Consider the following 25,873-nt stretch of genomic DNA (forward strand, 5'->3'; position numbering starts at 1 on the left):
AACGCATCTCGCAGCTGTCTGACACTGAAATATGGAGAGCTGTAACACCTGCACACTGAATCTATGTAGGCCTATGTTTTACACATAAACAAACAAAACTCAATAACTGTTATTAAATAATAGGCTACAATAATATTATTGTATACATAAATAATACTATAATATTATAGTAGGCCTAAAACTGTTGATATTTTCAGAATTCTATGCTCATTGAGACAAAAAGCTAAAGTTAATTAATGAAATTTAAGGTATTTTTAACATGTTGCAACTTTCAACCATCCCGTGGTTGTGTTGCAACTGTCCCCTGGGTTGGGGTCAGTTACAACATCTGGCTTCTTCCATTCAAATAAATACTGTGAACGATATGTCATATGTAATCATCTTATGGTATGGGTAATTAGCAGACAGATGCAAGTTTAGTTTAGTTTAGTTTAGTTTGGTATATTAGTGTTTATAATGACGTGGACAAAAAAGAGCAGCTTTAGCCTCTATGGCTAATTTCCAGCTGTAGTCCCCGGCCAGTTGTTAGTAAGCATAGTTACATAAAATAAAATACATTACAATTATATTTACAAATGTGCTTTTCCTGAATGGGATTAGAAGGTCACCTCGTGTGGTGCTTCTGGTGATCTGACTGCTATTATTACGTTGGATTATGAATGAATTAATAGGAGCAGGAGCGGTATTATGCAAAATTTTGTAGACCAGACAGATGTTTTTGTTTTTGATTACATCTCCCCAGCTTAGCAGTTTATGATTATTAAGAATAATACAATGATGTGAACTCTTAGGCTTCTGGTCCAAAACTTTGAGAGTTTTTATTTATTTATTTTTTATAAAGAATTGCTAATGGCTTCAGTGATAAACTGTTAGTTTGTCCCCAGCTTGTCAGACAATATGTTAGAAGTGACACAATCATGGCATCCATAAATAATTTGGCAGCATTAAAAGTAAGTGCATTTCCAATATATCTAAAATTAGCTAAGCTAAACTTGACCCTATTGCAAACTTTCTTAATATGTGCTTTAAAAGAAAGATTAGAGTCAATAATAACGCCCAAATACTTCAATTGTGGCACAATACTAAATGTTTTGACCTGAAATCGTTATATTTGACACAATGTTACATCGTCTCTTTGTGAAAAACATTCCCACAGTTTTATCTACATTTAGTTGAAGGCACGAACGATTTAGCCAATTGGTGATCTGATCCATAGCTACTGTATGGTCAGTTTGGCAGCAGCCAGATGTTTTGTCTTGGCATGCACATAAATTACAGTGTCGTCCGCATGTATTGATATCAGGGCAAACTGATGGCAGATCATTGATATATAGACTAAACAAAAGCGGGCCAAGTATCGATCCTTGTGGTACCCCTGTGCATAAATTAAGAGCCAATGAATTGTTCAAAGAAACGTATTGAGTTCTACCAGTTAAATATGACTCAATCCATTTGATTGCAGAAGGGGAGAAATTTAAAATAGAGAGTTTGGCAATAAGGACCCGATGGTTGACTGTGTCAAAAGCTTTACGAAGGTCTAAAAACACAGCGCCAACTACACCTCCCTTGTCAACCATTGCTCGAACAGTCTCTAAAAAGAAACAGTTAGCTGTTTCTGCAGAGTGATGGGCCCTAAAGCCAAACTGCATCGGATGAAGAGTAAATGGACTATTATTAAAGAAAGAGACAAGCTGCTCTGATATACATTTTTTCAGCAACCTTGGAAACCACAGGTAGAATACTGATTGGGCGGTAGTTAAATATGTTCAGAGGGTCATTTGACTTAAATAAGGGAGTTACAATTGCAGTCTTCCAGGTAGTTGGAAATATCCCCTCTAGAATTGACTGGTTAACAATTTGTGTGATAGGGTAGGCTAGATGTTCATTCAGGGATTTAAGCATTTTAGAATCCATTCTATAAATATATTTTGCTGTTGAGATTTTAAGAGAATTAATAATTGCCTGGGTTTTAATTTCAGAGATAGGTTGAATGCTAAAAAAGGCTTGCTTTCATCTATTTTGACAATATCTCCAGTTGTTAGGGGAATATTCTGTGCGATTTCATCCACAGAATTGATAAAATATTCATTAAAGGCTACAGCTATTTGTGCTGGATCTTGTATTAATTTACCATTCAGGTTCAACTCTAATTGGTTTCTAAGCCTGTGGCTAATTCCCATCACATTCTTAATCTGTTCCCAGATCAGCTTTGTGTTACCCTTTCCCTCATTAATAATTGTTGTAAAAAAAATTGGCTTTAGCTTTTCTGATCACTTTGATCACTTGATTACATGAAGTGAACCTATGCCTATCACTATTTAACTTGGTTTTTAATGATCTTTTTGAAGCAGAGTCTCTTTCTTTCATCAGATTACATATTTCAGTATTGAGCCAAGGGAGTGCATTTGTTTTTTTCTTTCCTTTTACCTTTCTAGTGAACTCCTTAACTAGACTTTGTAGCTTGGTGGCAAACATCTTGCTAACTTCTTCTATGTTGATCCAAGTAAGTATATTTGTCCATTTAGTCTGCTGTACTGCCCTTTGAAAATTATCCATTTCATTCTTTGGAATCCTGATGTGCTCCACTGGTTTATTAGAATGATGAAATCGCTTTTTTGTAAGTTTTCTTGACAGTAATGTCAGATTATGGTCAGACAGTCCAGTAATAAAATGAAATGTTTTTACAATTCGTTCAGGCTTGCTACTGAATATTAAATCTATCGGTGTCTGAGATTATGTGGTTATTCTAGTAGGACCTTCCAAAAAATTGGGTAAAATCCAGACTGTCTGTGATCTTCTTATGGGATTTCCTATTAGTCTTATTTAGCCAGTTACAGTTTATGGGCCCTATCTTGCACCCAGCGCAATTGACTTTGTACTCCGACGCATGTATCATTCCTATTTTGCACCCCCGCAAAGCGGACTTTTCCCTCCACAGAAGCACGTCGGTTAACTAAGAAATACACTTGCGCTCCCGGGGACGGTTCAGCGCAAAGAGGAGGCGTGTTCCGGCTCAAACGTTCCTTCATGCTATTTTGCAGGTTTAGAAAACAATTGCGCCACTAACCAGGAAAAAATTGTTTAAAGTCAGTGGCGCGTTGCGCATGTTATTCATATGCTATTTTAAGGGTGCATGCTTGGCCATAATCAATGTAGCGTGTGCACAACATGCACTTTGATTCTCTCATCTACACAGAAGCAGCAGTTTTCATTTTTGCAAATCATACATTATTACGATAGATAGATAGATAGATAGATAGATAGATAGATAGATAGATAGATAGATAGATAGATAGATAGATAGATAGATAGATAGATAGACAGATAGACAGATAGACAGATAGATAGATAGACAGACAGACAATTTATTATAAAAGCATACATCTAACTTACACATTTACCCAAATTATCATACGCCTGTTTAACCTAAGTTAATTTGGGTTTCTCCATCCCCAATGTCCCTGACGAGAACATCGGTCTCCTCGGCTGTGAACCGCTCCTGGCGCGCGCCTGACAAATCCGCCGTTATAATAGGAATCCGCTTTAGAACAAGCGCGTCTGCTCTTAAAGGGAATGTGAGATGTCGCTCTGATTGGTTTATTTCACGTTACGCCCAAACCACACCTATGAATAATGAAGCTACTTCAGACCAACCCCTTTTAGATTTGCGCCGGGCGCAAGAGGCATTTATCCCGCCGGGAAAATAGCAACAGCGCCGAAGATCCGCCCACAAAGTTACTTGCGCTTTGCGCTTGACACTTGCGTTTCAGATCGTTAAAATAGGGCCCTAGATCACCAAGTAGTATTACCTCGGTTTTAAAATCACATGCTTGATTTTAGTTTGAGTTTAATATACAAATTTGGTTGGTCTAGTCCAAATAGTCTCTGAGTAACTGAGAGAAATGCAAAAAGTTTTGCAACTGTCCCCGGTCTCCCCTACATATTGACGGACATTGGCATGAGAGACTTCTAAAGGACTGACTAGCTTAATGCATATTTTGAATATTATATTATTTTTTATTTATTGTAGTTTTCACTGTGTCTGCTGAAAAAGAAAGAGAGTGAGACAAATACACAGTGAAAGACATCAGTATGAACCGTGGCCTTTTTCATTAAAACAGTGCAGAATTATAGATGGGCCCTATCTTGCACCCAGCGCAATTGACTTTGTACTCCGACGCATGTATCATTGACTTTGTACTGTCTCATACAATAATCGTATTTGGATTATGAGCATGCGCATTGAAAAAGCAAATGCATGTCTTATAATTATAAAAAAATTATATAAATGGAACTGTAACTGTTCTCATAATGCAGTAGGTCTTAATGAGTCTTTATAAAATGTATTTATATAATAGTACTTACTTATAAATAAGTATAAATTGGTCTATAATTCATCATAAGCATGGGCTTCATAGAAAGCGTTAACGAGTTTTCATTATTAGGAGTGTAAAGGAACATGTCCATTGTTATTCAATGATGAACTGAACACTGGAAATGCAATAATTTTAGTATTTTTTAACAATTATACAGTTCATTTGAATTGTTGTTTTTGTAATGATCCAGGAACATGAAAGGACCACTATATCTTCATTTACTTTTCAAAGGTACAGTGTCTGTTTCCTCCCTTTTTTCTTTTTTTCTTTTCTTTTTTTTTTTTGCATGTTCTTTTTTTTTTTTTTTGTGTGCAATTCTGTATCTTTAATACACTTTTCGGTCACACTTTAGATTAGTGTCCAATTATCACTATTAACTATTAATAGTTATAACTAAAAGTCATAGTTAATAGTTACTATTAATTATGACTTTTAACTAAAACTTAAGTTAGTAAGGTAGTTGTTAAGTTTAGATATCGGGTAGGATTAGGGATGTAGAATATGGTAATGTAGAATAAGGCAGTAATGTGTGCTTTATAAGTACTAATACAGCCAATATCCTAGTAATATGCATGCTATAAGCAACTAGTTAATTGTGAGAATTGGACCCTGAACTAGAGTGTTACCAACTTTTCTTTTCCAGTTTAGTTTTAAATCGGACACTAGGAACATATACATTTTACATAAAGCCCATAATCAAATACCACATTTGTAAATTCTTACACACATAAGGAAACCTTTTATTTTGTCAGGGAGAAAATGTATATAAACAGACACTATAATATCCTCAACTTCATCTACATTTTGAAAGACACGGGTTTTGGCTTGGGGGCCACATAGGGCTTTAACTAGTACATTAGCGGCAACATAGCAAGACTGCATCTGAAATTCAATGAATCTGCTAAGATTTGTGTCTGTGTGTGTGTCATATAAGATATAATTGTGTACTCAATAAGCTACAGTACATGATGTATAATTTATTGCAGTGTCTGCCGCAAAAAGGCAAAACACAACAACTATGTATTTATGCAGTATTTATTATCTATTAGGCAATGCATTACTACAAAAAGTATTATACTATTTATCTGTTTATTTAAAGAGACAAATCTACAGAAAAAAAATATAGTCAGTTATATTAAATGCTTACTCATGTTCTTCAACTTTTTTTCCACAGGTGTTCTGCTGTTTGATACTTTAGCATGGGAAGTGAGAATGCCGAAAGACATTCACCGTCTCCAAGGTTCCTGTCTGGTTATACCATGTTCTTTCTCTTACACATCAAACCCACCCAAAGACCCATGTAGAGTTGTGTGGTATCAGTGGGTCTCTATAGGTTATCCTTTAGTTTATGATCCTTTGCATGAAGATGATGTCATTAAGAAGTTTAGAGGAAAAACTGATTTATATGGAAACTCAACTTGGGATTGCAGTCTGCTGATCAAAAAACTGGAACCCTCCCACCATAGAGAGAATCTATATGCATGGATTGACCCTGAAAATGTTAGATGGCTCACCTACAGATTTTATGATGTCACCTCCACAATTGTAGTTGATGGTATGTAAATACTTTGTACTTCAAATTTTCTTAAATCCTGATATGAGTCTGTTGCCTTATTATGACATTTCTGCTATTTGAAGCAAGTCCACGGCAGCCCAGCATCAATATTTTTGGAGGTGAAAGGATGGGTGACACCATTACAGTAGCATGTTCGACTTTCCACACGTGTCCATACAGCAAACCAGACATCATTCTGAAAGGAATAGAAGGAACTGATCACTTAGACAATGAACATCTCGAAGACGGCTTGTGGAAAATCACTCTGACACGCACAGGTGTCGTAAAGGCAGAAAGCTCAGATATTGAGTGTTCTGTAATATATCATGGTGGCATAACAGTGACCGCTACAAATGACAAAAGTGCAGAATGTGAGTAATCTGTGCATATATATGAAATGCTTTCTATTGTTGTGGGTGTTATTAAATACATTTTGCACTCATGGGACTTTTGGATCATTCGTAATGATGTTTTCAGTTGAGCACAAATAATAATGACTAATTCTTTTATACAAATCTAGATGCGACTATTGGACTGAAGACTATTGGGCTTTATTACCTAGTGCCCTCACTTGTGTTTCTCCTCGCTTGCATACTTTCTGGAGTCATCATATACAAGAGACGACACAGGTAACCCTGTGTATATGTTCAACACAATCTCATGGGAATTGGAGGTTTTTTTTTTTTTTTTTTTGTCGAATTGGTGGCTATATCTGCTTACCCCCCATAGGGGTTGGGTTAGGAGTGGGTGGACCTTCCTTCTTTTTTCCCGTAAAAATTGTACGTATACTGCCATTGTACGAATTCATATGAAATCAACACCTCATAAAATAATTATGTTTTCCCATGAGATCGGGTTTAGGCTAACACATTCATATATGAAAATTAATTATGAATTATGTATCAATGTATTTCTCTTAAGGGCATGCACACACTGCAACATTTCAGGAGTGGCAACTGCATTTAAATACAGGGGTGAAGCCCCTCAATTATCGTTTTGTGTGTGTATGGAACACAACTTACTCTTGAAAATGCGATGACTGACACCGTGGTAACCAGGAACATTCTGGTGTCTTGCATGTTTGGTATCTGCTATTTTTTACAGTACTTTTATAGTGGCCAACAACTCATAATGTTTAAACAAACCACCATCCACAGAGCCGGGTTTTGTTTATGTTTGTAAAGCTGGGTGCCCACTGTATGATTTTGGCCAGGATTTGGCCTTCTGAGACAAATTTTGGGAATCCTATAAGATTTCTCTGATTCTAGGCCAAAATTTCTTTGATCGCTAGTTTGACACGTTCACCAAGAATAACGACAGTGACGATTACGATCAAATTTTACCTCTAACTGAAGTTTTGAGGCAAAGTACCGAATCTGAAAACGCAATTGTTTTTTTCCCCCATTTTTCCCCCAGAGATTATTTTTGTTTGCTAGCCACCATTTCAATGCTGCATGTAATGCAGTTAAGCGTCACCGAACGTGTCACGGCTTGATGATGTAGCCTACTGTAAAACCCCCGGAGGAGTCTTCTTGCATTCGTCCGAGTCTTAACTCTCATACAGTCTGACATTAAAGGCAAATGAGATCCTACTGACATGGCTTACGGTGGGGATCATGTCCGTACAGTCTGACAAGCAACGATTGTAAAGGACTATTGTAAATCATGCAGTGTGCTCTCAGTTTAAGTCTGCTTTCCAAGAGCACTCTCTTGAGAAATTGCCAATTTTCCAGGAGTTAATTTGTTTGTAGAATGCTGTTGTCATTCACCTAAATTACTGAACTGAACTGAATGAGTGTGTACGTGGCCCAGTGAGCATTTTAGTTTCTCACATTGTCATTGTTGATTGTAGACAGCCTGTTGATATGCAACGATCTGAACAGAGGTATGCATAACACATTCACTTCTTGCATTAACTATCAGTGATAAATTAATCTTAAAAGCTCAAATATAGCAATATTAATCTTATGCTTGTATGTATATCACTTTGGTACAAATTTTCAAAGTTGAAATGTTCTTTATTTAATTATCTTTAGGCATGTCATGATTCTGAAATTTGATTGACGATTAATTGCCAATTTTAGGACTTTGTCGATTAATTGTCTGTTTTAGGGCTTTGACGATTATGCCGATTAATTGTCTGTTTTAGGGCTTTGTCATACATTTTTTGTGTGTGCTTCATTCATTCAATAATTGTGATGAATTGAATCCTTTGTAAGTTATTTTGCAGTGTAAGATTACAGTTAACACCTTTAAGTATTAAATAAATGTATTAAATATATGACAATTTATTTATTAAACTTAGTGAGTGTATAAATCAGCAGCAAAAAGTAATTCTTGAAAAAATCTGCACAGTAATTTTATAAAAATCTAAACATGTTAATAAAAACTAATTACTATTATTACTCCTATAAAATTCATTCAGGTATTCATACATTTAACAATTTTATATTTATATATGAATGTAAAGAATTCAGAAGTGTATATGTATATACACTACACTACACATAAACATACAATTAAATTATACTTATTTTAAATGTATTGTGCAGCTTTTTAATGGGGCAACAAGATATATGATAGATACAGAAAAAAAAAAAAAAAAAAAAAAAAAAATCTTTCAATGCGCAAAACCATGATAATATGAAACGCTTCAAAACAGAGCGGCACAAAGCGTGTTATGCGCGTCGTGGGTGCAGAATGATATGCTAAAAGCAACATGGAGTCACAGTGTGCAGCGCTGCACAACAAGTGCGCATTTAAAAGTTCACAGCACAAAGCGAAGAAATGTCGAGCGCACAAATCCTAGTGTATATCTGTCCAACAGTTTATTGATCATTTGTTTCTTCACAGTCTTAAATTCCAGTTATTGTGCATTTGATGCCAATTTATAGTCCTTGTGGTGTGTGTGATCTAACAGGCACACGGTAGCGAGTCGTTTAAAAACAGCAATAAACTCCAGCAAAATAAAGTCATTTTATGCAAATCCACAGCCCTTTATCTACAGATAAACCATTATAATGTGAATATATCATATTGGAGAGTTTTACCGTGCATCCTTCCATAACCAGACGAGGTGCGCGCGCTGTTTGAACACTGAATGGAGAATGATTGACAGCCGCAGAGGAAGGGAGACGAGTTTCCGTCAACTTTAATTTAATGATGTAAATAGACTTCTGTCCCTCACATTAAACTATGGAATGGCTTCAGATAACTTTGAATATATTGCTGGAAAACTTAATTAGTGCTTGTCTATTTCTTTTGGTCCATGACTCCCCCTTTGCCATAGGCCTATAAAAGAGCGCAATAATCGTGATTGTCTGAAACAATCGCGGTTAGATCAAATAATCGCGAACAGACGGTTGTTTAATTATCGCGACAGGCCTAATTATCTTTATATCTTAGTATTTGGTCCTGAGGCTAGGTATTTTAGTATGTCAAAAAGAAGACTAGATTCGACTAACAGGGGAAAGAGAAATGAGTTCAGGAACTTCTAGGTTACTAATGTAACCCTTGTTCCCTGAAGGAGGGAACGGAGACGTTACATCAGTACTGAATTGACGAATTGGAATCTCGCCTGAGAGCCCAATCACCTTTGAGTGGTAACAGAACAACCCATTGGACATTGGCGAGTGAGATTTGTATCGTGACCCATTCCCCGTGCCACGGGTATACAGTATAAGGAAGCGTGCAGCACTCACTTATAACATTTTCGTTGAGGAGCCAAGCCAGTGCCCACTCCCTCAGTGGTGGACACAGGGATTGTGGCGATGGGACGTAATGTCTCTGTTCCCTCCTTCAGTCAGTCACGTTCGATGTAACGTCAGAACTGAACTGACGAATTGGTATCCCTAAGAAAAATGCCACAATCGTGGATATTGATCCGGTGGGAAAGCCCCCACTGTAACCCTCAGATCACCCTGTGTATCAACCAAAGTAGCTCTCTGCTGGGCAGAAGTACTAGATTAGGGGATAGCAGAGGTGACTACACCTCTTTCAAGACTCAAGTCTTGATCTTAGCATTGCGATGGTCATCTTCACGCAGTGGGTTCATGACTCATCTACGAACGCTGTCTCAGCATCTTTACAGCCCAGACATACAAGACAGTGAGCATGACTGTCAGCCGGGGCCAGGTAACGACCGCATAGAAAAACACACGTGTTTACTCTTTTAGGAAAAGATGCTCTTTTAGTGATGATGTGCTATGGGAAAGGTTGACTGCAAAAAATACTCTTTTAGAAGACTGAACAGCGACCAAGTTCTCAGAGGAAGGCGACCACCGCTGACGCACCGTCACATCAACACTTGTGCTGAACTTCTTCCTGGTTCTCTTTACAGAGAGAATCTCTGTAGTGAATTAGTGAGTGCTGCACAGTGATGGAGTACTCGAGTCCTGGACTCGGACTCGAGTCCGACTCGAGTCCCTATTCTCTGGACTCGAGTCCGACTCGAGACTCTATTCTCAGGACTCGTGACTTGACTTGGACTCGCGGACTGATGACTCGTTCTTGGACTCGGACTCGAGGATATAAAATCGGACTTGAGCATTCATCAAATGAATGACGTTGGATGAAGTTTCTGACTAAATAGGATTTAAAATTTTATATAAGATGTTACACTTTTCCTGTTTTGGGCTCCAAGACCGGACGGGATCTCTTTTTTTTCCTGCATATATGAACGAGCAGAGAGAAAGCCCCAGCCGCGCGCGCGCTCTCACCGTCTTCAAACAACACGAGCGGTGCTCCCTCCTCACGCATATTAATCAAAATCAATTGACACGATAGTAAAAGGTCGGAAGACCGAAGTTTCACGTAGATCATTCAGAGATTTTTTTCTCCTGAATTACCGCGAGGTGTGAATTGTGCTGAAAAAAAAAACAAAAAACGTTTGCCTTATCTTCTCTGAAAAGCGTTCCGCACATTCAGCTGACATTAGCCACAATTTCAATAAACGAAAAGACCTATCTAGTGATGAAATGTTTTCTGTGTTGACACAAATCTTGTCCTGTCCTAAACTGCCGAGATAATCACACAAGGCGGCACGTATAGGCTACACCCTAACGTATAGGCTACACGTTCATTAATGACACGTCCGATTCGCGAACTAATGACTCCTTTGAACGATTCACTTTAATGAATGGTTAAAACAACTGACCATCTGTCCAACAACGAACTCACGAGACGTCTGAATCGGTGTATAACAAATCGGTAACACTTTACAATATGTTCCATTTATTAAACTCTAGTTAACTACATTAGTTAACATTTAGGCTACTATTAATAAACTGCACTTCTACAGCATTGTTAATGTTAATTTCAACATTTAGCCTACTAATAGCCTACATTATTGAAATCAAATTTTTTATTTATATTTATTTATATTGTATTTATTATTTATAATTGTCAACACAGTGGTGTCATTTTTGTTTAATGTAGACCCTCTTTTATAATTATATCAGCTCTTTAAAGGTGCCAGAGTTAGAGTAGAGAAATGTTGGCAGTCTTGAAATATAACACAGACTCAACCTTGATGACTCGACTCGGACTCGAACACTGGGGACTCGAGACTCGACTCGGACTCAGGTAATGGTGACTCGACTCGGACTCGACTCGGTCTCTTCTTTGGTGACTCGGACTTGGACTCGGACTCGAACACGGGGACTCGAGACTTGACTCGGACTCGACAATTGGTGACTCGACTACAACACTGATTTTATATATATATATATGACGACTTCAGATGCAAAAGCCTCTAAGTACCATCTGAAATTTTCTTCTAAAAGAGCATTTTTATCAAGTTTGTATGTTTATGTTCAGTTATTTCACTTAAAGGAGCATTTCACCCATGGGAACATTGATCTTTATTGAAAGTGGGTCATATATGTAGTCGAAATGTAAAATAAATTTTGAATTTGGTGCCTTCTTGACTGAGGAAAAAAAGAAAGTAACTTCAGGACGCATTTGTATGAAAGACAACAACTCCCACAATGCACCACATTGCACAGATGCGCAAGCCACTCCCACTAATCCAGAACAGCATATGAATCACTCATCCGTCTATAAGGCTAGCTAACCACCGGAGATGTCTAACGTTAGTTAGTTGGCGAACTCATTAGTGAATTACTCCTCATTTGTATTTCTTTCGAAGTGGTGAATTATTGCATGGTAACGTTACCGGGATGTTCAGTCAGATGCGGTGCGAAACTAGGATGGTTCACAACACAAACGTCCGTGTCCTCGTCTGATTCTGAGATTTCGTCCAGGAGAAATTGGCATCGTTTAAATTCTTCGCAGCAGACGGACTCTATCTCTGTGTTCGTAGTTGCATAGTGAGATCACCGGCGCCACCAGTCAGCCCCCAGCTCGAGCCAGTCTGGGCTTCTCGTCCGCGACAGGCAGGTCTTCTGCCTCGGCTGCTCTTCGCTATGCGGCTTGTAAAGGTAGCCACAAACACCTGATTCGAGCATCAGACTTCCGAAATCCTCTTCTTCTACATCATTTTGAGTAACGTTACCCTCCGCTATTGTCATATCTTCACAGCTGGCTCCACAGTGGCTGTTAGCTTAGCTTCCAAACAAGATGGAGGATATTACTTTTAGTTTCAGAAAGTGAAGTCCCACCCACTGATCTGTAATAGGCCTGTAGCGTGAGCGGGTCCCGCCCCCTGGAATAATGAGGAGCTAGTGTTTGAAGTCTCTATACTTTTCAATGAAATGTGACTTCCTGCTTATTATGACGCAAATTGATGATTTTTACGTCATAATAAGCAGGAAGTAAAACACTTAAATCCTTATTTCTCCCATCTCAGGGAAAAATTAATGAAAAATCCACGTTTATTATAATATATGACTGGGTTTCTAACAATACAAAGCTTAATGCAAATGGGTGAAGTGTCCCTTTAAATGGCAATGAAAAGTACCTATTAATTGTCATTAAAGTGAAATTACTGAACTTAAATATACAAGCTTGATAAAAATGCTTGTTTTAGAAGAAAGTTTCAGATGGCACTCAGAGGCTTTTGCATCTGAAGTCTTCATATATATATACTGTATGTATATATATATATATATATATATATATATATATATATATATATATATATATATATATATAAATGAAATATATAAATGAAATATATATATAAAATAGAGGCCTGCCCTATATGATCCGAAGTAAGTTACTCGCTACTTGAGTAGTTTTTTCATTGGATACTTTTTTACTCTTACTCAAGTAACTATTAAGATTATTACTTTTACTTTTACTTTGAGTAAATATTTCTATAAGTACTTGTACTTTTACTTGAGTACAGTTTTTGGGTACTCTACCCACCTCTGAGTATAGCAGACTAATGTGATTAATGTAACGTGTATGAAACAGTGTTGATGAGGCCAGTTGCCGATGGATAGAAACTGTTTTTGTGGCGTGAGGTTTTAGTCTTGATGGGCCGCAGTCTCCTGCCAGTAACAACTTTGTTAATCGAACGAAACATTTGATTATTCGTAAATCATGCATATTTAATGTCTGCATCTACTAATTGTCCTAACTGACTAGTGATAAATTTGACTCTGCTAAATTACTCTTTTTGTCTTCCATGTGAAAAAGACCATCATACAGGTTTAAATCATCATGAGGGTGTGTAAATGATGACAGAATCTTCGGCCACATCCACACGAAGCCAGAGCTTTCCCTATCCGATATTTTTTTTTTTCGTAAAAAAAAAAAAAAACGTAAACACGGCGTCGTCTCAAGAAATATCTGCGTACACACGAAACCACTGAAACCGACTCAAAACGATGTAGTATACATGCCAGACCAGTATGTGGCGCTGTAATTCTGCCTCAGACATACACTAAAAACGGAGAAGAAGACTTGGAGCTCGCGCATAAACCTTGCGCGCTGTATACAACAATCATATTAGGCACAGTAGCTTCTTTTTTTCTTTTTTCTTTTTTAATCAAGAACTTTGTTGAACAATATGAAAAACCATAAATGTAGTTGCTGTGACTTAACGGTGTCTGACTAGTTCACACTTGGTGTGATGACATCATCGTTTCGCAAAATATACGGATTGGCCGTACACACGAAAACGCAAGGGCGGCGTTCTCTTACGAGAGGTCTCTCGTACTGCGTAAGATATCTTACGCTAGGGGAAAATCCTTTTCCGCGAGATATTGAAGCCAAAAATTATCCTTAATTTTGTAATAATGCAAAACGCGTTGCAGCAGCAATGCAGACATAGGCGAGACAGCTCGCGCGCCTATTGGCTGCTCTGCGGCAACTGCAGCAGCCTATCGAGCGAGGCCTGGCGTGACGTCAGACCCAATCAGGGCACTTCGCGCCCGCTGCGTCACGTCCCGCCGAAATGGGCGTGGTCTAGGCCTATAAATATCGCTCGCAGGCAGCTATTATCTGATTTTTCATCCTTCAAGCGAAGCACACGCATCGCTGGAGCTGGATTAGAAGCCGCGCCGTCGAGAGAGAGCACCTTCAGCGGGACGAGTCACTGAAGTCGCTGGCCGCGCCGCCTTCCTGCCTTCCTGCTGCGCTTTCCGGCGCTTATATCCTTCTCTTTATTGCACTGTATTTCTGTGTGTGTGTGTCGCCGCCGCGACACACATTTCTAAAAGAGCTAGCGTCTTTTTAAAGATGCCTTCCTGCGGCTCGTGCAGAGCCACACTCAGCGACGGGGACCGCCACGTGATCTGCGTTTCCTGCCTGGGTGAGGAACATGCAGCTCTCGCGCTCGCTGACGGCGGATGCCCTCACTGCGAGCTGATGGCAATGGCGACTCTGAGGACTCGCCTAGCCGTCTTCACCGAGACTGCTCCCCCGCCCGCCGCGGCGTCGCGCCGTAAAAAGCGCCGTGCCCAGCGGGCCCCGGAACCCTCCCTCAGCCGCCAAAGCTCGCCGGTTCGCCCGCTTGCTTCCCCGGCTTCTTCTGTTTCGCTTCCTGACGGACAGCGGCCGCCGTCTGCCGCCGCTTCCGTTGATATCGCGGATGAGGAAGCCCTGCTGGGAGAGGATGATTCCTGCTCTATCCTGGCGTCAGGCAGTGAGGATTGGGCGGGCTCTGAGGACCCCGCGCCCCCTGCCCGCACTTCGTCAGGCAAGAGAGCTTCCATCGAGACGGAACTCATGCGAGTACTCGCACAGGCCGCGGTGAGCCTCGGCCTCGAGTGGTCTTCGCCTGAGCAGCCCACTCACAACCGGCTGGATGGATTTTTCCTGCCTGGGGAGCGCGCTTCACCTGTGTCCAGACCGGCGCCTTTTCTTCCTGAGTTACACGAAGAAGTCGCCAAGTCCTGGAGCGCCCCCTATTCTGCTAGAGTGCGTCCTGCTGTTTCTTTGGCATTCTCCGCCGTTGACGATGCCAAGAACAAAGGATACCTCTCGCTGCCGCCGGTTGAAGAGGCGATAGCGGCCCACTTATGCCCGCCCTCCGCTGGACGGCGCGCTAAGCCGGCCCTACCCTCTAAAGCTTGCCGTACGACGTCGAGCTTGCTCCACCGCGCTTTCTCCGCCGCCGGGCAAGCTGCGTCAGCGTTGCACACCATGGCAACGCTCCAGATCTTCCAGGCCGATCTCCTCCGTAAGCTGGATGAGGAAAGACCTGACGCGATCTGCGTGCCGGACTTAAGGAGTGCCACGGACCTCGCTCTTCGTGCTACTAAGTCCGCAGCGCAAGCCATTGGACGGACTATGGCTTCTCTCACCGTGTCTGAGAGACATCTATGGCTGACGCTCTCGGAAATGGCCGAGTCTGAGCGCACCGCGTTCCTCGACGCCCCGCTTTCCGCCACAGGCCTCTTCGGATCCTCCGTCAAAGATTTCGCGGAGAGATTCGCAGAGGTACAGAAAGCGTCTCAGGCTATGAAGCACTTCCTCCCGAAGCGCTCCAGCTCTGCAGCAGGCCGTGCGAAACCGTCTGCTCAGAGCTCACAGCCACAGCCACCGTCCACTGCCTCCACTTCACAGCGCCGCCAGGCCAGAAGCGCGAGACCGCGCTCCCGCTCATCCGGTCGCCGCCCCGCAGGACGCGGCTCGCGACCTAAGGTTACAGTGAAGCCCGAGGCCCCGAAGTCGTCCTAGCACAGCTAGGAAAACGACGGTGTTCCAGTCCCGCTGCGGCCGGACTCACACCAAAGCTATTCGCTCGTCCAGTTCCAGAAAATGTGACTGTTCCAGTGTTTTCTGCAGCCAACAAGTCGGTTCTGTCACCCGCTTGCCTGCACACAAATGCCGTTTTCACGGCTACCCAGATAAATCCCCAAAAGAGCGTATTTTCTGGTGTCCCGGCCACGGCCGATGGTGTTTCATGTGTAGTAAGAATGCCCACTGCCCAGTGCCCATCCCTACACATAAGCACAGCCTGTCACACAGGGCTCGCGCACATAAAACCGACTCAGGTCGGTTGCGCTTCAAACATGGTGAATGTGCCCACTACCCAGTGCCCACTAACACCACGTTATGCATGTCTCACGGTTTCTGTAAAAACGAAACCAACGTGCACTCGCTTCACGCAAGCGAACGATGTTTTCGGTGTGATAAATGTGCCCGCTGTCCCGCGCCCACATCCACACATAGACATGACAGTTCCCACGGGAACCGCCCAGCCCTCCCCCTCGCGGTTAACCACCGTAGAGGAGTCGAGCGCGGGCAATCTGCCCGCTGTCATCAGCGCGCCCCATGCCTCAAATGTCACGAGCGACACGCTTGTGTTACAGCACACAGAAGCTTCTCCATCGCTGAGCGAGCGGAGCGCGCTTCGTATTCGACCCCTAGCTATCCATGCAGACGCATGGGCAAAGCTACCCGGGGTTTCGAAGTGGGTGCTGAACATTATAAAAAGAGGCTATTCGCTGCAGTTTCGCCGACGCCCTCGCCGCTATGTGGCGCGCGTCGAGACCACGGTAAAAACAGAAGTAGCACATCTACTTCGAGCCGAAGTGACGAAACTATTGAGAAAAGGGGCCATAGAACCTCTCTCTCAAGATCAGAGCGAGGGAGGGCTATACAGCAGATACTTCCTGGTACCGAAAAAAGACGGGGGTCTCAGACCCATACTAGATCTAAGGCAACTGAACAAAGTGCTTGTGAAGCGACAGTTCAGGATGCTCACGACCAGGCAAATCCTTGTGCAGATTCGCCAAGGAGATTGGTTTGTGTCAATAGATCTGAAAGACGCGTATTTTCAAATACAGATAGCGTCACGTCACAGGCGATTTTTGAGATTCGCCTTCGAGGGCCAGGCATATCAGTACACAGTCCTGCCGTTCGGTTTGTCCCTAGCACCCCGTACATTTACGAAGTGCATGGACGCGGCGCTCGCACCCCTCAGAATGAGAGGCATGCGAGTGCTGAATTATTTGGACGATTGGCTGATTCTAGCGCAATCTCGCGCAGTGCTCATAGAACACACGACCATTTTACTCGATCACCTCGAGGATTTGGGTCTGAGTGTCAATTGGGCGAAGAGCTCCCTGTCACCCAGTCAGAAAATATCTTTCCTGGGCACAGAACTGGACTCACTATCCATGATAGCGCGACTATCACAACAGCGCGCGGTAGACATTCGACGCACAGCGAACTCTTTTCGCTGCGGCGCGTCTGTCCCGCTCAAAAGATTTCAGAAGATGCTAGGTCTCATGGCCTCAGCATCGTCAGTACTCCAGCTGGGTCTGCTCCGCATGCGCCCGCTGCAGTTTTGGCTGAAAGCGCGAGTCCCTCGCAAAGCGTGGGCACCCGGTTTGCTTCGCCTCAGGGTCAATCAGAAATGCGTTACAGCTCTGAAACCCTGGAAAGTGAACGACTGGTACCAATCAGGTGTAAGCCTGGGGACTTCCTCGAGGGTGAAAGTGGTGTCCACGGACGCGTCCACCTCGGGATGGGGAGCGCTGCTCGAGGGCAGACCGTTCTTCGGCCAGTGGTCAGAACGGGAGAAGCTCCTGCACATAAACTGCCTCGAAATGCTGGCAGTAGACAACGCGCTGACGCGCTTTTGTCCCCAAATAAAAGGTCACCACGTCTTGGTCCGTTCGGACAACATGTCTGTGGTATCCTACATAAATCGCCAGGGCGGCATCAGATCCGAGAAACTGTACAGGCTGGCAGAACGCCTCCTGGTATGGGCTCAGTGCAACCTGCGCTCGCTCAGAGCAGCGCACGTGCCAGGGATCATGAATATAGGACCAGACAGACTGTCCAGGAACAATGTTCCGGCAGGCGAATGGTCCCTACACCCACAGACAGTCCAACTGCTGTGGAAGAAATTCGGCAGAGCGGAAGTGGACCTGTTTGCGTCTCAAGAAAACGCTCACTGTCAAGAATTTTTCTCCAAGAGCAGGAGCGCGCTGTCCCATGTGTGGCCCCGCCGCCCGCTCTATGCTTTTCCCCCCGTCTCTCTCCTGCCTCAGGTGATAGAACGGATCAGGGAAGAAGGATGCTCAGTACTGCTGGTAGCACCGTTCTGGAAAAACCAACCTTGGTTCCCAGTCGTGATGCAGTTAGCAAGTACTGCCCCGTGGCCAGTACCAGTGAGGAGAGATCTCCTCTCACAGGCCCGCGGCTCGATCTGGCATCCTCACCCGGATCTATGGTCCCTTCATGTCTGGGCCATCAACGGGTACATGTTGGACTCCCTAAAGGAGTATTAAACACGATCACGCAGGCTAGAGCTCCGTCTACAAGACGACTCTATTCTTCAAAATGGTCAGTGTTTTCGGGCTGGTGCACAGCCCGTGGTGTGTCACCCACAAATTGTGATGTGACGGAGGTGCTTTCCTTCCTACAAGAGCTGTTGGATGGGGGCAGGGCCCCCTCCACGCTCAAAGTTTATGTGGCGGCTATAGCAGCGTTCTCAGAAACAACGCTTGGTCAGTCAATAGGAAGGAACGATTTAGTCATCCGCTTCCTTAAAGGAGCTAAGAGACTGAATCCTCCCAGACCTCCCTCAGTCCCCGTATGGGACCTTTCTACGGTTCTGGAAGCCATGAAAGGTGCGCCATTTGAGCCTTTACAGTCAATCGATTTGAAACACCTGTCTTTCAAAACTGTGTTTTTGCTGGCTCTCGCTTCGGTGAAGCGCATAGGGGATCTGCACGCGCTCTCTGTGAGAGCCCAATGACTCAAAAGTTATACTCAAACCTAAGCACGGTTATGTTCCAAAATCCCTCAACACACCGTTTAGGGCGCAGATTATCTCTCTGTCAGCCCTACCGGTCCCTGATGAGGAAAGAGACGCGAGCCTCCTTTGCCCAGTCAGGGCATTACGAGCTTATGTGTCTCGCTCGTCTGTTTTCAGACAGACGGAACAGCTCTTTGTTTCGTTTAGCGGATGTTCTAAGGGACTAGCCGCGTCGAAACAGAGCCTATCCAGATGGATAGTTGATGCTATAGCGCTGGCATACGCCTCCAAGGGCATGCAGTGCCCTTTGGGTGTCAGAGCGCATTCCACAAGAGGCATGGCCTCTTCGTGGGCTTGGTCAAGTGGGATTGCCTTGCAAGATATTTGTATGGCGGCAGGCTGGGCCTCCCCGTCTACATTTATAAGGTTTTATAACCTAGAGGTTCCCGCCCTGCAGGCCAGGCTGCTGTCGGTCTAAACTACCAGTATTATCTGACCTGATGCGTTCAGCTCAGAATGCTGCGTTTACTGAGCACAGCTCAATTTTCGACAGTTTAAAGCTGGGCAAACTGTGTAAGACCCACATTTTTTCCCATCAGTTCAGGCCGTACCCCGCCCTGTCTGTATGATGAAATTTGCGTCCCTTCGACGCTACTTTATGTGGAAAAGTGAGGCTGCACCCCTCCTTCTCCCCGGACTCTCTATGAGTTCACTGAGTGATTGTGCACTATATGTACCCCGGGCTTTCGCCCTTGGGTCTTTGGTGTCAGATCTCAGCATGCACGGCGTTTTACACTGGGTCCCCTAGCGTAAGATATCTTACGCAGTACGAGAGACCTCTCGTAAGAGAACGTACTCGGTTACTAACGTAACCTCGGTTCTCTCTAGAAGAGGGAACGAGTACTGCGTATCTTGCCGTGCATGCACACGCTCTGGTTGCTTCGATGATGAAAAACCAGATAATAGCTGCCTGCGAGCGATATTTATAGGCCTAGACCACGCCCATTTCGGCGGGACGTGACGCAGCGGGCGCGAAGTGCCCTGATTGGGTCTGACGTCACGCCAGGCCTCGCTCGATAGGCTGCTGCAGTTGCCGCAGAGCAGCCAATAGGCGCGCGAGCTGTCTCGCCTATGTCTGCATTGCTGCTGCAACGCGTTTTGCATTATTACAAAATTAAGGATAATTTTTGGCTTCAATATCTCGCGGAAAAGGATTTTCCCCTAGCGTAAGATATCTTACGCAGTACTCGTTCCCTCTTCTAGAGAGAACCGAGGTTACGTTAGTAACCGAGTACGTTTTCAGATTTATCCACCTTGGGACCCGGTTTCAAAAAATAGCGGTTTCAGTCTCCGAAAACGCCGGATCCGTGTGGACGAAACACCAATACGATAAAAAATGTATACGTATACAGCGAAACGCGTCTCCGTGTGGACAGGGCCTTCATCTTTGTGTGAACTATTCCTTTAAGTAATATATAGGTCATATTAATAAAAAAATGAGAGACATTTGTCTTGCATCACGTGGGTGTTTTGGAGGCTATATTTTCCTTCCCTCCTCCATAACAAGGCCCCAATTCCCTTTCCCGCACTACAAATGCATTGTTTTCTGCAAGCCCTATGAATTCTAAGGAAGCGATTCAGTCTCTGCTGAATCACACTCACATTCATTGCTCTAAATATGTCACTAAAAAGTTTCTTCACCAACCATCCGGGATTCAGAGGTAAGCCTCTCTTCTCGTCGCACTCTCTCTTCTCTCAGAGAAAGGGGCAGACTGAAAGTGTTCTTAATATACTGACACATCATGAGTTTGCATGAGGACAGTTTTAAAGGTGATAAATGGCTTTTTTGCTTCATCTAAGGAGAGAATATCAAAAACAGCGCTGCGCTGAAGTTGTTTGTAAGCTGTTTGATGTGCATAAGCTGCATGCGTCCTTGTATTCCCGTGGCATTGGAGTGGTTCCATTGTCCATTGAGAACTTGTTCTGTTACCACTTGAAGGAGATTGAGCTCTCAGGCGAGATCCCCATTCGTCAGTTCAGTTCTGACGTAACGGTGAACGTGGCTGAGTGATAGGGAACTTACAATATAGAAAACTTTTATTGGAGTTGGTATTAACTAGTTACACCAGTAGGTGGCGACAAGTGACTGTTTTTATGAGAGAGTCAGCGAGTCGTTCGAAACACAGATTCATTCACAGGTTACTCAATATTAGCTTTTTGTTTATTGAACTGTTGAAACTAGTATTTTAACATTAAAACATATGCACACATACATCATAAAAAAAATTTATACATATTTTCTCTGCAGTAATAAAGTAGCCTATGCATTAAATAAAACTTCTCTCTTCACAGAACCAATACATACAGTGTCAGGAATCAAGACTTAATTCAAATCTATATGCCATTACCAATTATGTATTAGGATTGTTAACCGCATTTGAGTCTCTCGAGGCCTAAAGTAAATCTGTAAATGAGCAAAGTGTTAAAATTAGCAATACCGCTTCAAGAATTCTGAACTTTAGCTAAATGGTTGCAATGATAAATACAAACATTATGTGACTTTTTGTGATTTTTTTTTCTCACCATGCACCTCAGTGAGCAAAAATCATACTCATTTAGTATATTACTTTTACATTTATGCATTTGGCAGACACTTTTATCCAAACATGTATGTGTGAGAACATAACGTGTGAGAACATTACATAACCATAAATAAATATAGCATTTAAAACAATCAGCACCTTGATGATTTATTTGTATACATTTTCAGAGGGAGTTACATTCAATTATTGTATTATATTATATTATATTATATTATATTATATTATATTATATTATATTATATTATATTATATTATATTATAGATAAGCATCACTTATGTATATCATTTATAACTAATTTGTATTTGTTCCAGGCATTAAGAGACCGAAGTTCATGATGGATGATGTCATTATCTTTTCATAGCTGCTAATTTTCAGTCAGAAAAAGTCCTCTACAACACTGCTTTCTTAATGTTAAGAAAATGAATTTACAAGATAGAGTATCATTTGTAATAAGTCACAATTACCACATTTTCATAAAAAGATAATCAGAATACAGTTTTTCCCCTAAACATTTCACACATATTTCTGCATATTTTTAATTGACTATACTCATCTACGCATACTGGTTTTTAATAATGGTATTAATATAAAACTTAATGTGCGTCTGTTCTCTTGTGTGCCAATTTTCTTAAATAAAAAGTTATGATTAATCAAAGGACTTTTTTTAGAATAAGCTGCTGCTTTAAAAAAAAAAAACTTTTGTTCAGCATTTTTAAATGAATAAACATATATTTTATTATATCAAGTGATATCAACCACTCACCCTCCGACACCACTCTAAAGTTTGTCACAGACACAGTCACATGACCAAATGAATAAAGAAGTACTGTGCACAGAAAAGAAAAAAGGGAAATGAGACTGTATGTCTCGAAGTTTCCTGAGAAGAAAAAGTGATTAACGTTAAATCAGTTAATTTCTCAGATTCTGACAAGTATCTTTTAATAGCAGGTGTTGTGTTATGATTCTGTGAATAAAACAAACATCTAAATGTTTTTTCTTGGAACCAGAAACAAGGACCTGAAATAGACCAATTTTTTATAGCCTACTTTGAATTTAGGATTTTTTTTTTATTGTTTTATTTATTAATACATTTTATTAATAGTAATAAAGCCATATAATAACTTGAATATATATAATTACTACTTTTACTATTTTTAACAATATTTGTTACATGATTAACTCTGCCAGTAAGCGTTATGTGTGTCTGTTTGTTTCAAGGTACAGTATAAAAGTAGCCTACACTACAAAAGTACAAATAATGAGTCAATATATCATCAATCTTTCTTCCAGAACGTGTTTTTGTCTTACCCTGATTCACTATTGTAAGCCTATAGTGTTTATATTTTATATTATTTTATAGTGTACCTTTAACTTTGAAAAGAAATCAGATGGGGATCCACTGACCGTTTACTCTCTTTCATGCACTTTGTTGACAGTCCCTATATGTCCTAAACACGTGTCATTATATGTGTTGCAACACATTTCAGGCTTTGTTACAGTTGCGGATGCGGCTTGCCTCGGCAGTTGCAGTGAAAAGAGGTGTGAAAAAAGGGCAGCCAAGTGTTGCAAATAAACATGAGGTTTAAGTTCTGTTACTTTTTGAGGACACTGTTAGATTTATTTTTCGGGATGCCTCATTCCAGTCCTTCATTTAACTCATGAATGATATGAGCTCATGGAAAGAAACACGGAACGTAAAAAAAACTGGCTGTAGAAGTGTTTTTCAGAGACACAAGTATGTGAACTTAGCATGTTTTCTAAATATCTGCAAACATATTATAGTATTTTTATGCTTTAGTAAAGTAAAAAAAGATACATACAGCACCTTTAAATCATGTGATGTATCACTGACATCTGTCATGATTCCTGTCTTGTGTAGACTTCTGTTATTTTCTGGTCTGTGGCAAGTTTTGTAGTCCTTTGTAGTTTATCTTGTTGATTAGTTCATGATTGTTCCCAGGTGTGTCTTGTTCGCCAATCTCCCCTTGAGTGTATATCCACCTTATTCCTGACGACCTTACAGCATTTTGAATTATGGGTGGCCCTTTCGGTTTTGGGGGAACTTCCATTCAAAAAGGCTGAAACTAATCATTTCAAATCATAAGGTTGCCCTGCAAATAAAGCTGATCCTCAGTTTGACTGGATGAGCTGTCAATTTTCCTTCATGACTTATTTTCAGACATCATGAGAATAACGTTATACTTAGGGCGCTTTCACACTGGCAGTTTAGTGCGGACCGGGGCACGGTTCGCATGAAAAATCGTTAATGTGAACGCTGTCATCGGACCCGGGTGCGCACTAGAGTACCGAACCCGAGACTAGCTGGAGGAGGTGGTCTGAGCTCGGTTGCTCCCGAACCGTGGTGCGGTTCGCGTTAATGTGCAAGCAACACGGACTCGGGTGCGCGCTTGTTCAGGAAGTATAGTATCCCGCGCATGCGTATCACTGTCGATATCATTGTTTGATTGCGTTTGCGATGACGTAAGATCACTGCAAACGCACCTGGGTTCGATACAATTAATTGAGTGTGAAACCAGACCAACGCTGCGGGAGGCGCCGGGAACTAGCGCACTCGGGTTCGGACCGCAGCAAACGAACCCAGTGGAAAAACGCCCTTAAAAAACAGCTGTGTTCAGCTGAAATCAACTGCATACATTAGCATAGCTAATGAAAACATTGCCCTTGAAAAAAAAAAACTAACGTGTCAGAGTTATGCAGCTAAACATGGTAATTCTGTTGAAAGCGCAAATGCTTATTTTACTTTAACCTTTTCTCATATCCGTTGCTTAGACAGCATATCCTCACAGCAATTACATACAATAGAACAATTGCTGCTACTGTGCATGAACTCACTTGTGTAAATACTGCAGCTTATACGCTTTGTAAATCATGCCACAAGACTGTTAAACATAACGGTTAGATTAAACTGTTCTGATTGCTCATTTAATAAGCAAAACATGCAATATGCGCAGAGATATGGAGTAAAAGATTGTTCACTCATCTTAGATTTTAATTCCAGATGCTTTCTGAAACCGTGTTGGAGACTGCTAACAGCAACACTAGCAGTATTTGATGTGATTGATGTGATCTCTACCAAAAGGACACTATCAGCCTGCGCCATCTAGAGTTTCATGCCAGAACTAGGTATTTCCTCCTAAACCAAAACGACAAACTAATGCTGCATAACTGCATTGAAATCATGTCGAAATGACCATAATTAAGAGATCGCAACCTATGACGTTCTACCTGGAGCTGTTCATGTCCTCAGATGTGCATTCTGCATTTCTATGGCAACACTATCAATGCCGAAAATAAACTGCAGCAGTGAGGTAGTAAGTCAGAGCTCTTTAAGTTGTTCATGTTCATTATTATTGTAATATTATGTGCTTTAAAATGCGGGGTATATTGACGCCGTCTCTTGTGAGGGTTTTCAAACTCTGCTCTGGCTGTATGTGACGCGTTCATCTGATTTGTAAGAGGCATGGCTTTGGAAATCATTCTGAAGGGAGGGTGGGATCTATGTTTTCAAAGCTAGTATGCTATTGTCAGACTCTTAAAGTGCCTACTCTTTCTTTAAGTGAACGTAAATAGTTGAGAAAGAAATCAAATTAATGTTGATATTGGATCCATGCATGAGGTCTTAAAGTGACAGCAGCCTATATGGGTGGGTGGGAGCCAACACTGATATCCATCAGCAAATGTGCAGCTGCTCTCATGGCCATCACCAAAAAAGTTGTCATAATCCAAAAATTTTTTTACATTTTTATTTTTATTTTTTTATACAAAGTGTTCTGCAGTTGTACAGTAGGCTGCAGTTCAATGTGTTGAATTTTCAAAAATAATGATGTTTCTTTAATGAAAAAAATAACACTAAATTAATTTAAATTTCTTAAAGAAAACAATTGATAGGATTTAGAAGATTTCTTACTGGATAAGTCTATCAGCAATGCTAACATTTCAGCCTCAAACAAATAGCACAGTAAGCAAACAGCCTTATTTGGAAGAAAGTCACACATCTCTCGATCTGTTACCCGCTCAGCAGTTTCACTAATGAAGAGTATAAGGGTACAGTTCGCACTTTCTCTTACTGGATCTTTCTTACAAACAACATTTTGTCTTTTTCTCACAGTTTCTTGCATTTTGTAGTACATGGTGACCATTGCAAATCAAACTGCATTAAGAAGGTAAGAATGAAAAAAAAAAAAAGATAAGGGT

The 25,873-nt window shown here is 41.6% G+C and overlaps 1 protein-coding gene and 1 long non-coding RNA gene across 7 annotated transcripts in view; one reads left to right on the top strand and one right to left on the bottom strand.

Annotated features, from left to right (window-relative positions):
• Window positions 1-25,873, bottom strand: part of LOC309505519 — a 259,401-nt gene that overhangs the window by 202,725 nt on the left and 30,803 nt on the right. The gene's annotated exons all lie outside the window — the stretch shown is intronic.
• LOC309505499 (uncharacterized protein) overlaps window positions 6,542-25,873 on the top strand; it is a 35,217-nt gene continuing 15,885 nt past the window's right edge. For 2 of the 6 annotated variants that reach the window (XM_082178889.1, XM_082178884.1), the window contains exon 1: window positions 25,028-25,842. Coding sequence is in view for 5 of the 6 variants with exons in the window: in XM_082178884.1 (XP_082035010.1) it covers window positions 25,808-25,842 (35 nt within the window). In the remaining variant the exon portion in view is untranslated. Of the gene's footprint in view, window positions 6,561-22,923; window positions 23,394-25,027; window positions 25,843-25,873 lie in introns of those variants that run through there. The other 4 variants (XM_082178887.1, XM_082178886.1, XM_082178885.1 and 1 more) reach the window with 4 other exon arrangements.

This window comes from Leuciscus leuciscus, assembly GCF_965113295.1.
Source record: "Leuciscus leuciscus genome assembly, chromosome: 9".
Taxonomy (NCBI): Eukaryota; Metazoa; Chordata; class Actinopteri; order Cypriniformes; family Leuciscidae; genus Leuciscus; species Leuciscus leuciscus.